This window comes from Trematomus bernacchii, unplaced genomic scaffold, assembly GCF_902827165.1.
Source record: "Trematomus bernacchii unplaced genomic scaffold, fTreBer1.1, whole genome shotgun sequence".
In the NCBI taxonomy this organism is placed as follows: Eukaryota; Metazoa; Chordata; class Actinopteri; order Perciformes; family Nototheniidae; genus Trematomus; species Trematomus bernacchii.
Window position 1 is genome coordinate 1157072 of NW_022987728.1, and position 13771 is coordinate 1170842.

The following is a 13771-nucleotide window of genomic DNA, read 5'->3' on the forward strand; positions in this document are numbered from 1 at the left end:
CTCTATGAACAGCTGAATATCTAAACCCATATTATGACATGGTAATTTAGCCTATTAACAGAATTCAGACTTTTTTCTCAGAATTCTGACATTTTTCTCAGAACAAAAAAAAATTCTTCACATCCCCACGTTTTTTTTTTCATGTGTCCCTAATCCTCTTCCGTAAGGTTATGAGTATACCTCTTCTACAACTGGCCTGGGATATATTTTAGACACATAATCTAATGATCTCTCTCTGTATACAGACGCACCGCCTCCTCACGCGCTCACCTGAGCAGACAGACCGGAGAGCGAGAGACAGACCGGAGAGCGAGAGACAGACCGGAGAGAGACGGGAGAGCGACAGACAGACCGGAGAGAGAGAGACAGACCGGAGAGAGACAGACCGGAGAGAGACAGACAGACAGACCGGGGAGAGAGAGAGAGACAGCCCGGAGAGCGACAGACAGCCAGACAGACAGCATGGAGGCCATCTGGCTGTACCAGTTCCGGTTGATCGTGATCGGGGACTCCACGGTGGGGAAGTCGTGTCTGATCCGTCGCTTCACGGAGGGTCGCTTCGCCCAGGTCTCAGACCCCACGGTCGGCGTGGACTTCTTCTCCCGCCTGGTGGAGATCGAGCCGGGCAAGAGGATCAAGCTGCAGATCTGGGACACCGCGGGGCAGGAGCGATTCAGGTGTGGAAATACATATATCATTATACTGGGTTTATTATAAGGTGTTACTCGGTTTTAAATCATGATGTTACTTTAATATGCCATTAGTTGCACCTGTTTGCCCCTTGAGCTTCATTCATTGTTATGTAAAACATGGCAGCACAAGTGAAAGTAACAGTAGGCTACTACACTGCAAAAAATACTCAATTTTTAGTTAAGCATTCTACCATTTTATCAAATATACTCAAAGTATAGGTAAAGGTATTACTTTTGTACATGTTATTAGGTTCCTATAGCTCTTAGAAAGAAGCGTATTCTCATATCTTAATAAGATATGAAGCATAAACTCAGTTTTAAGAAAAATATAGTACATTCTACCATCGTATTTTTTAAACTAAATGTACCTAAAGTACGAAAAGTAAACGTATGACTCTTTATATTAAAGTTCTTAACATGTTTTGTCAGATTATAAGACATTTTAAGAGGGTTTATAAGAAACGTATAGATGGGTGTTCTAAGAATGTAAATCAAAACCATTTGACTTAATGATGATAATTGTTGCGCAACAGGAAGTCAAGCATTACATGGTATTTTCTGGACTTAACACAGAAAGAAGAGCTGGGAAACTGACTGACGAATAAAACTGAAACTCAGAACTAAACTAACTTAGTACACAATTCACAGAAATCAGGTCAAGAGAATTCAAAGTGCACAAGTGATTTCTGGGAAATGTAGCTTTATCACAGCTAAAAACACAAGATGTCCCAAATAAGGAAATTGTGGTACACAACTTTAATTCTGCTTTTTGGATATTTAATAGGAAAACAGCTGCTTTTAAAGAACTGAGAAGTAGATGCGCTTCTTCTTTGGAAAGACCTGCGGCTGACCTCTCTGCTGAAGTACAAAGATTTATAGAGATTTAAAAGAAAATCCAACTTTACACAGGTTAGATCGTGGACTAGCCACACCATTTTAGTACATTTCTATGGACTCGCATTTAAAATATCAATCAATAGAAAATTAATTGTATATTCCTCATTCTTCAAAGACATAAAAGAAACTGGTAGTTTATATCCAAGTATAAAAGATACACCCTAAGTTTTAAAAGAATGGACGTTAATGATATTAAACGCTTCATATTTGAATGATGTAGCCTTGAGGTCTTAAAACTTGAAAAGCTACCTGTGACTAAATTGTTTGCCCATAAAAAGAGAGAGCAGTTATTCAAACAAGCTTTTAGGTGATACTGGCAGAGAAAACTGCTGGAGGGGTTGATTCTAATTAATAAACACATGAAAGTGCTCCTGATAGCCGAAATTAAGAGTGTAAACGTAAATGGCACGGATGATTCTGCCTCCAGTACTTTGCTTTTTTTCACACTGTTAAAAGTATTTTCATATGGTGTTAACGAGATGTTAGGAGACACCTGGAAGGACACCATAATGTCATGATCTCAGCGCTTATATTTAATATTAGTACAGTATTTATAATACAATATATTATAATAATAGACTGACTAGGGGCTCTGCGCACCCTTGCAGATGTTCCAACTTATAAAAGCTGACTAAATCTTTGCTTAAATTGAAAGTAGGCAGAGCTAAAATAGAAATTATCCACATATGCACCTGCCAAGCACTAAGGACAGTATTGTGATACAAAAGTAGTTTATCCCACTATAAAAGGTGCAGAATGTGTCCAAAATAATTCCTTATTTACTAGAGTATATGTAATGCTCTCTGTTTACACATCATTTTATTTGAGGTATGCTTTTTTAGTACCCTCTACGATTCAAATTCAATGTTTATGTTTACAGTTGAGCCTGTAGTATATGATTTGTAGGCAGATATCTCTCCAGCACCACAATATGTCTTTAAAAATAGTATTTTGACGCGTAATTTGCATTTGTCAATGTCAATGCTGTCAAATGAAGTATCAGAAGAACTGGACAAATATATCACTTTAGCCAATCTACTCATGAGGCTGTTTTTAATAAAATATCTTTACGCCATTTAAAGGATCCCTAATCCCTAAAACCAAGAGTAAAACATAATGATGTCTTATCATCTAAAATGCAACTTCACACATTCTTGCACACACACCCACACACTCACACACACTCATCACGCTGACAGAAGGGAACTGGTCTCACCTGTCAGTGTGATTAGTGTCTCCATGGCAACACTGACACATCCCAACAAAAAAGCGGCTTGCTAACAGGTGGCTAACTGAAACTGCTAAACATCGTCCTGTCGAACATTAGCCACCTTTAGCTTAGCGACCTTCATGGAGTTTATAGCACGATGCTAGCTATTTACTTCTGGCAATTGCACTTTACTTCAGCTATTATAAAAGTGGTGTTAATATGTGGAGATTATCCTGCTGAACAAAACGTGTAAGTATCATAAACGTGTGTTTGCTACAGAGCTTATGCTCTGCAAAAATACGTCATCACTGAATCACTCAGCACAGACAAGGGTTTTAACTTAAAGGGGACCTATCATGCAAAATGCACTTTTGTACGTCTTTTCTACATGAATATGTGTCCCCGGTGTTCCAGGGAACTCACCAAGTGTCAGAAAACACAACCCTCTCTATTTTCCTCCATACCCAAATCTCTAAAAAAAGGGGCTGCAACGGATCTGATAAAAACTGATCCAGATTTGAACACTGTCCTGACGTCAGGACGGTGGCGCTACGGCTATTGGGCCAACTCCACCAATCAGGAGGAGGCAGCCACGGCCATTGCCGTTCGAAAGCGCTGGAGACGCTGTAGTACATATGCCAGGCCTGTAGGTGGTGCTGTTCTCACTGAATCTGCCCTTGCTAAAACAGAGCTAAAAAATGTCAAATTGAGCAAAATGAGGCATGGCTAAAATGCATGATCTGTTTGGTATTTTGAAAAAAAAAAAGTATAAATATGCCTTATATGGGTATGGTCCTACACTATATTATTCAAATATAGCATGATAGGTCCACTTTAAATGTGTCATACATCTTCCCTTCTGTGTCTCTTCTCTTCTGTAATGTAGTTTTAGTTTGGATTTAAGCTTCAAGACAATATACTGTCATGACTGCATTCAGGTTGCCATTGTGACAAAAAAATAACTTATCCAGTAGTGATGTTTCTACATATTTTGGGACTGCTGTAGTTGATTTCTGCCATTTTCTTCCTGCTTCTACAAATAACTGCAAAGCCTCTGATCTGAATCCACCTCATCCCAATATCATCTTAGTCATTGTTTTTCTTTCTGTGTGCTTCTTTCCTTGCATAAATATATATGTGCGTTTCAGCATTTTGGATCAAATGAATCACTCGCTGTTTCTGAAATGTTTCCACCTACTCTTCGTCTCTTGCTGTATTTTTCTCCGTCGACTAATCCACCCCTCTTCGTCTTTCATGACACGTCTGTCCTTCCTGTCTGCTGTGGGAAGATAGATGCATCATGAGGGGGTTGGGGTGCGTTTGTTTGCATGCAGGGTGGCACATCTTGTCAAAATCTAGCAGCTATTCTCCTCCCAGCTGGGCTGCAGTGTTGTTTCTGTAAAATCAAACACTTTCATCCCACAGCTCAACGGATAACAGCTTTTTAAAGGTCGATATTGATATTGTTGCAAGTTAACAATGCCTGTACAGTTATTCATTATAGATGAATTGGCAGTGCTGATACAGGGTGTCCGCGGGGTCTTAAAAAGTATTAAAAGTTGATAAATCAATTCAGCGAAAATTAAAGGTAGGGTAGGTAAGTTTGAGAAACCGGCTCGAGATCGCTAGAATTTGAAAATACACAACCGGAGAAAATCTGCCACTTCCTTACAGAGCCCCTCCTCCAACACACACGAACGCGCACATGACCAATGAGGGCACGAGATAAGTTTTTGCACCGATGGAAGGCTGACAGGCAGGTAGGCCATCCAGTTATTTTAGCTGGGCCGGCTAAAATAATTGGTCGTGCTTTTTACAGTACCACGGCTTCCACAGATGATATTTTTTAATGGATTTTTTGTCAAAGCACTTCAGATATTCATTGCTATCGGGATGTTAAGAGCATTCCATGGAATATAACAACAAGTGTATCTCGAGCCGGTTTCTCAAACTTACCTACCCCACCTTTAAGGCTATTAAAAAGTATTAAACGGCATTTTCCAAGGTATTACATTTTGTAGCTTGTTTTCAATAAGTATATAAATTGTCCAAAGAGGTTGTATTCTACAGTCTGCCTGAATGTAATCATTGCGTAGGTGTGTAGTGTGATTCTGTGTAGTTTATTTATGGCATCCCGTTGGATTTGACGTCATCTGAACAGGACATCGCACGCTCACTGCTTGATAGCGCGCGAAGGTCCGTTTACGCCGGTTGTTAAACAACATCGTTATGGGGAAATGCAAGTTTGCGTCCAAATGGTTGGAAGATAAGGAGGAAGGACAATCAATACTGTATATAGTAAATGTGGGGTAAAGTGTGTCGCCAAGGTAACCGGTTAAAACTCCAAGTGGCGATGAGGTCTTCAAATGTATGGAAAGGGTCTTAAAAAAGGTTTCCTGCATATACCCTGTGATATGTACCATTTCATATTTAGTTCAATTTAGTCAATGCTAGTAGTAGACACAAAAAGTGCATTAAAAATTGAATACATTTAATTTTGTCACAGGAAATTGTCCTTTGAATGAACTGTCAAATGGCTAGTAATCAGAATATAAGTATTATACACATTTAAACTGTGTTATTTCATTTTATTTTGTTCTCCAAAAACATATTTTACACTTTCTTTGTTCCGAAATATACAGTATAATAAACTGACCATTAAAACCATCTGTTTTCTTTTATTAAATCATTGCAACAAATCAAACTTGTCTCCACATTTAGCAAAACGATCATTTAAAGTGTGATCCTTCACACTCAACTGTCAACATAATTCATTCCTAACTTCTCAGCTCCTCCACCCGACACCTCTGCTTCTTTTTCTGTCTTTCACACCTCCTGACATCAGTTTTTCGCTGTGAGAAGCTTTTCCCTGGATGTCCTTTATCTCTTGTTATCTTCCTCCTAAGATAATAGTCTTCCTAAAAACTAATACCTAAGAGGAAAAAGTCTAAGAAGCGTATTCATCTGCGCGTTTTTCCTGCTGTAACCTGCAAACGTTAGCATGCATGGCTAACTAGTTTGCTAACCTAGGTTGAACACACGTAATGAGGTAGCATTACATTTGTCAAAATCATTAGTGGTTCCTCATTAATTTCTCTTAAAATCAAAAATACAAACACTATAGCATAAATCTAACAACTTTCTTGTGGGTGATCCTACATTTTAGACCTAATACTAAATACTAGGACACATCTACGCTGCAATAATTGATTTCATATAGGGCTGTGTAATTAATCGTATTTTAATCGCAATTACGATTTTGGCCTGCCACAATTACGAAAACAACATAATCGGAAAAATTATTATTATTATTATTTTGCTTTGCTAGGTTGTGACAGTGCACTGCAACATATTTGATCTCATTTATTTGTATTTATCATATTTATATATGTTTATTAGCTTGTTGAAGTGCGCTCCAAAATATTTGTTGATCTTGTTTATTGGTATTTATTATTTTGATATTATTTATTTAAATGTAAATATAAATGTATCATTTATTTTATGTATTGGTTTTTCAGTTGAATTATACGTTCAGGGAAATCAACAGTTATAAGATACTGTTCAAATTATTATTTGTATTTTTTTTAAAGTTCAATAAATTGATGTTTTCAAAGTCAATGAATAATCGTGATGTCAATTATTGACCAAAATAATCGTGATTATGATTTTTGCCATAATCGCACAGCCCTAATGTCATGTATATCTTGTACCGAGTTCATCCCTATGTGTCCAGTGCCGTTACCTTGCTTCTCCTTTTTGCACCCCTTCAGGTCCATCACCAGGGCGTATTACCGTAACTCTGTGGGCGGCCTCCTCCTATTCGACATCACAAACCGTCGCTCTTTCCAGAACGTCCATGATTGGCTGGAGGAAGCTCGCAGCCACGTCCAGCCGCACAACATCGTCTTCTTATTGGTCGGCCACAAGTGTGACCTGGAGGCACAGCGCCAGGTGTGTAAAGTATAAAAGTGAACAAAACAAAATCTTTGTTGAGTTGCTGGGGATAGTGGCTGTTTTTTATGTAATACAGAGTGTTTAAGAAAGTGTGCAGCAGTAAAAAATAACCTTGTGTTCACATTTAGATCAGAGGAAAGTCGTTTAATTCTCTTGGGGCAGCTGGCAGACAGAAAGCAAAAATATCACTATTGAAATTAAGACTTGGATGATACTGCAAAACGCTCTGAAGAACAGTGAGTCTAAACTCAAAATGCAATGTTTCAGCAGGGTTCAAAATGTCCAAACTAAGCCACTTCATTCTTATCAGCAAAGGGAACAAGTCTTCATCCAACTAGGAGGGATATTCTGCAAGTTCGAGACAAAAAAAGCTCCTACACCAAGGTGCACTTTGCCTGAGGTGCACATTGACACCTTGACAATCAATGAATTAGTTCAGACCCCGACTAGCAACACGTTTGTTGAGATCTTGTTGAGGACCTTTTTCAATGCCATTTTCCTGTGTGTCACAATGACGCATTTCGAGTTTCTTACATTTTTTGTGTGAAATGAAACCGCACCAAGGGAAAAAGGCAACACGTTCATCTTAAATCTCACAAACTATTAGCTTGAAATCCCTGCTTTCAGTTCCTGGTGCTCCTTAGTTCTTACAGTAGGACTGACTTGTTGGAAAGGACCGTGGGTAGTCCTTTCCAGATCTGGATTCAGGACTTCAGAAGGATGAAAGGAATATAAAAAGGTTAGAAAACTGTCAAAAAAACTATCATTTCACGTAGAGATGTCCCGATCCGATCACGTGATAGGGGATCGGAGCCGATCACGTGATTTTCAAAAGATCGGAATCGGTAGAAAAAAATCGGGGATCGGGATTTTTTTTTTTATCAAATATTTTTATTATTTTATTTAATGTTACAAAACAAAAATGACCATGTTCACGTCTTAAAGTCATCCTGAGGCCTTAGTTTTGGTTTAAAATGACACAACATCATGTATGTGTTGCTTCTTTTGGGCTTGTTTTCATAGACCTGGTTGCTTATTTCTCTCAAATCTGGCAACAGAGTGGGCGCAGTGTCTAATAGTAGCAGTAAGCTAACAAGAGGCTACGTTCAGCTGGTGACTCGGGAGTCGGGACAGAGAAAATGTCAGGAGTTTGGAAGTATTATAAAATTGAAAGCGAAGGCAGTGCAACAGCCAGATGCAATGTTTGCAAGGCGGAGGTTCCGCGTGGTGGAAAGAACAGAGCTACGTTCAACACGACCAATCTAATACAAACACCAACAACAACACAACGAGTACACAGCGGCCATTCAGGTAACGGCACTGAAACAACCAACACTTTCAGAGACTTTTAAAAGGAAAGAGAAACTGCCCCAAAACAGTGAAAAGGCCAAAAAAAGAACAGCCAAGATAGCTGAATTCATCGCGTTGGATGACCAGCCGTTATCTGTTACCTTTTTTTTCTCTTAATGCATTGCATAAAGATCGGATTGGGAAAAATCGGTATCGGCAGATTGTCAAAATCAAATGATCGGAATCGGATCGGGAGCAAAAAAAGCTGATCGGGACATCCCTAATTTCACGGGAAGACTAGGGGTAGAGGAATGTGAGAATTTGGTTAGGGGTAATATCTGGAACAAACTACCAGAAACCTGCAGGTGCGCTGCAACTCTTACTACTTTTAAATCCAGGCTGAAGACTTTGTTTTTGCCGCTGCTTTTAATTGAACTATCAACATCAATGTGTTTAATGCTCTCAATGTCTTTCATTTTTGTAAAGCACTTTGTGTTGAAAAGTGCTATATAAATAAACTTGCCTTGCCTTCAGAGGTTTGGTACTAGCTCTTCACTGCCCTACCACATTGGGAAGTTTCATCTCATCTCCTTTGGTCGTCTAGGTAACTCGGCAGGAAGCAGAGAAGTTGGCGGGGGCGTACGGGATGCGCTACGTCGAGACGTCGGCCCGCGACGCCATCAACGTGGAGCACGCCTTCACCGAGCTGACCAGAGATATCTTCGCTCTGGTGCGGACCGGAGACATCACGATCCAGGAGGGATGGGAGGGCGTGAAGAGTGGGTTCGTCCCCAATGTGGTTCACTCCTCGGAGGAAGTGACCAAGAGCGACCGCCGCTGTCTGTGTTGATCTGGCAAGAGTTTTGGGAACTGAAGATGAAAAGAGGGAAGGGATCCAGGAAGGATTCAGAGGAGAGTGGGCTGAGATGTCAGCCCTCTTGACTTTAACCCTCTGTGGTTCAGACTGGATACGAAAGGAGAGGTTTGAGGACTTTTAATAAAAGGTAAAAACCAGACAAGAACACCTTGAACGTGGGTGGACACAAAAGGGTTGTGCCCATATCTGTTTGGTTTCCCAGAGAGGAAGGATAACAGATGCTCATTTACTCACGAGGGCTCAAATGATTTGTTTTGGTTTGCTTGAAAATCTCACCCTTAGCATCTTAGAAAGGCCTTAGGAAAAGGATCCATTTGGGTTTTTCGCCAAAATCAATGAGACTAATCTTTCTTTCACATTCACCTAGCCTTCCACTAATCTCTCCTCCAATATGCAATTACATGATCACTTAGGACATGATCACTTTACGTTGAGGTGCAACATCCTCAGAGCACATATTATTTAAAAAAAGTTAAGTGGGCGCCCTTAGATTCCTCGTTAACAAGAGTCTTGTTTCTCTTGTGCTGACATTTTGCTCCACATTCCACTATCAGGGGTCAATGGAGGAGTCCTGGAGGGCCTGCGTTTAATGAGGGATTTCCTTTCCTGGAGCTGGGAACACTATTTCTCTTTGAAGCAATTAAGGCCTCCTGTGAGCTCAATGACATTGACTTCATGGTAATATCCAGTATCATTCTGCTAAATACCGCACTATAATAAAACGTTGTCACCCATCCAGTTCCTAATGGACTCCTTTAGCAGGATAAGACAACGTGTACAGCTAAACGGACCGAGGTGGACTAACTTACGACGCCTCATTGTATGCCTTGAACTGGGGAATTGTTAAGATTGACTAATAGGAGTGTTGGAGCCAGAAAGCACTTTAACAGCCAAGTTTAACTTAACTGTGGAGCCTCGTTTGGGACTACAGACGAACACAGAGATAATGTATTCCTTGAAAGCAAAGAGACGGACCAGACCATGGACTCCAAACAACAAGGGTCACACAATATCCACAATGCACGCATACAGGCAATATAATCATGCAAAGAATGTCCAATTGGCGGGCGTTAAATCAACCCAACACAGATACAGGCGATCACGGAAATTACAAGGTTACACTTTGTCCTGATTCGGTGGTTTACATGCTTTTTATGTTTTTGCGCAAGTCACAAACCTTTATTTTCATTTTTTAAATACTTAAATGCAACAGATTGATGTACCCGGCACGGTTACTTGGGATTTTGATTTGTCTGTCCTTGCTATGATGTCTGTTCTATTTCTTTCTTTCTTTTTGAAATACATTCATCCACTGTCTTTCCCCCTGCAGCTCATAATTACAGTTACATTTTATCACACTGTATGCCTTCTTTTTACACGTCTCCAAAGCCTTCTGCTTTATATTTTTACATGAATGTATCAGCAGGGGAAAAGGTGAGGTTTTTACAACAAGACATGTGTCAATGCAAAACACTTTGTCTGACAAAAGCTTGGAGAAAAGCGCTGCATAATAACTTAGAGTGAAATACTTCCAGACATAAGAAAAATGTAATTCAAGTAATGATCTTTAAATTCATTCCAGAAATAATAACACATAAAAGATCTCCCAGATGTCATTGTGTTTTTGACATTGAATATTGTTTTTTCCTTATAAACAGTTTGCTGTATTATCACCAGTACTGAATACTTAAATACTTTTATCCACAACTATCCACTCATTTAAAATACCTGCAATAAAATACTCTTGAGTCCTCTCTTAAATCTCTATCAAATATTGTGTTATCCTTATTAATTTGTTACCCAGTCAATAATGATTTTTGCCTTCTCATATAATATTGATTTGGGTTCTCATTTCATTTATGAGTCTTTAAATTAACAGTCATAATGCAAAGAAAAGTGCAAGCTGAAAATTAAAAAAAAGTCTCATTAAGGGATTCATATATTGTCTTTTAAGGAACTGTGAGGTGAAGAAATGCTTGATTGAGGTACATTTCCTAATCTGTCTCTCATGTTTCATGCCAGATTGTAATATCAGACTCCATGACGTAACAATTTATTTGTAACTGTTGTTGAAAACATTGAAATCTTGTCGAATCTGAAAACGTAAAAAATGTTAGGCTTTTTCTCTTGGTTCATTGTTTAAACGATTGTAATTAACACATCTTAAGTGACAGATTTGAATTATGTCCTGCTGTCATACTGTCTATTTTGTGTCATATTGACTGGATAAAGGACGAAATAAACGGACACTATTTAGGCAAAGAGAAGTCAGGTTAACCCCAGACAGCTGATTCTAGTAAAACCCAATTCGATCAGTGTGTGAAACATTGAGTCAGCAATTAAACGCTTAAAAGACCTCCTTTAATTGAGAGGCCTCTTCTCTCCCAGAAGCTGCTAACTGTCTGCAAGAGGCTTTTAATGTTTTGGCCTCACATGACACAAATACAATACAGTATGTTTCCTTTCAGTAAGTCACATGAGGTTTCTGAACTTGAAAGCAGCACTCGTTTCCAGAGGAACTTACTGCACAGGGTGATTTACTGGCACTGCACTGTTCTCAGGAAGGATCTAACTGAGGCTGCTTTCATGCACAGAATACATATGACTGCCTAATTCACTGAACATGTCAAGTTAACAGGTCTCTATCAACACACACACAAGTTGAAAATAGGGTGCTGCTGTAACTCTAGTCAAATGTATGTAGAGATTCAGATTGAAAGTCTCATTTTATATTATTTCATATTATTTTGTTTAATCTGTAGGCTACAACTAAACAAGATGTAAAAATGGCATATCTTAGTTTTGAAGGGGAATTATGTGCTGGAATATTAAATGAGTCATGAAGTCTTGTCATAGGTAGAGAGTTTCAGATTTTGGACAGAAAATAGCAGTTTACCCGTTTCCAGTCATCATGCTAAACTAAGCTAACAAGCGGCTAGCTGTAGCTTTATTTGTATCACACACAGTTAGTTAGCCCCAAGTTGAGTCCATCATGAAATATTGTTAGATTTCATTTAAAAGGCTTAGCTAGGGTTATCTCTGTGACTTAATGTTATATGTAATGCATATTCAAAAGAGGCACAAACTGGGGCTAATTTGTGTGTTGAAAATTAAGCTAACACTACCAGACAGCTAGCCTAGCATTAAAAGTGAAAACAGGGTAAAACGGCTAGTTTCACTTATCCAAACATAGTAAAAAGAAATCCAGCTAGAAGCGCCCTGACACTCACTTTTTAAGACTCTGCTTTAAGTTACTGCTTGTGGACCAAAACACTATTTGCTACCTAGTTTGTGTGCTAAGCTAATCTAGCAGACTGCTGTTTGTCGCTTCATATTTACCGACATGCCATTGGTGTCATTTTTTCATATAGAAGCTAATGTGCATTGTCACATTCTTTAAAGCCTCATCATTATCTCAAATGTTTTACCATGTCCACGATGTAAAAGGAAACGTAGTATCTGTAGAGCCTACGGGGGATGGGAAATGAATGTCCATATTTGTGTGTAATTTCTGGGAGTTGTTAACATTTTGCACATGAAACGCCTCATGACTTTCCAAATTACTCTTTAATTTGACTTTGCACATAGATATGTTTAAAGGGGACATAAATTGAACTGTAGCTGTCTTTTCTACCCTGCCACTCTGACATCAAAAGCATGAATCTGTTGGGTGACGACAGCTATGTCCTGCCCTCAGTGTTTCTTCTCACAGGAGTCGTGGTACAATAAAAACTCACTTATTTTCAACCCTCGGAGATGTACAGACAATATCACTGTCCTCAATCCTGCTGGGTTACATCGGACAGTCTCTTGCTCCACTCTAGTTATCTCTCAACAAACTGAAATGTACTAAAAAATAAATAAAATGTGACTAGAAAAATAAACATGTCATTGTGAGTTTTTACGCACAAGGTTGTGGCTTTTACCGTAGAGTATTTGAGAGGAAATATGTTTCATGTCGTTTAAATGAGTAATTTAAGATTTAAAAATGTTTGACATTAAATAGGAATATCTTACAAGCACATATTTCCAAATGTGCATGTGCTTGACTTAAGCTTATTGGTGTTAAAGGATGATACATCAATTAAAATCTATACATAAACAGATGTGATTGAAGATAGTATTGTAAAAAAAAAAGTGTTATCTTGTCATGTCACTTTCACGAGAAGGTGGTGGTTCTCTTTTGATCATTAGGATGCAATTACAATTAGTTCCCTCTATCATTATCTTTAAACATACTTAGAAAAAATGCTTTTTTGTACAGTTTGCTGTGTCAACACATTACCACTGGGTGGAAGCACTGAGGCATACACATTTGACAACACCATCTGATATCCTAAAAAACTGTCGGAGAAGCAGGTTTCTGCACATTTGTGTTCTGTTAAAAATGCCTTCAAATGTTTCCTCTACTAGAAGCTTATTTTGGATTCTCCATCTTAAGTAAGAAGCTGCAAGAGGACAAGATGCATGAAAGGAAAAGGGTTGTTTTTTAGGGGAAGAAGGAAAAGTTATGGAGAAAGCTATACGAGGAAAAACAGGAGGAAGCGACGTACGTTTGACTTAATGGAAAAGTACGAGGACAACAAGCAAATATTTCATTGATATTTTTGGTTTCCATGAGTGAATGTAGATTTAAAATCAGATTTGCAACCGTGTTACTATAATTAGAGTAATTGCAGTAACTGTGTTGCATTTCCTGCAGCTCAATTTATTATCTTTAGTTTAAGTAAGCATAATCTACATTGGTGTTAAATATATAACCGTTTAAACCCAGAAGATTGCAACCATTTCCCCTCTGTTAAAATGATAATTCGATCAAGAGGTAAATAGACATTTAAATTCATTTCTACA

The 13771-nt window shown here is 38.6% G+C and overlaps 1 protein-coding gene across 1 annotated transcript; it reads left to right on the forward strand.

Moving 5' to 3' along the window:
* The first annotated feature begins 236 nt into the window (after positions 1-236).
* LOC117494606 (ras-related protein Rab-39B) lies at positions 237-12794 on the forward strand. Its single transcript, XM_034145537.1, has 3 exons — positions 237-677; positions 6570-6750; positions 8648-12794. Exons 1-3 carry the CDS (start codon positions 463-465, stop codon positions 8891-8893), a joined length of 642 nt encoding a protein of 213 aa, XP_034001428.1. The 5' UTR covers positions 237-462; the 3' UTR covers positions 8894-12794.
* The last annotated feature ends 977 nt before the right edge of the window (positions 12795-13771 follow it).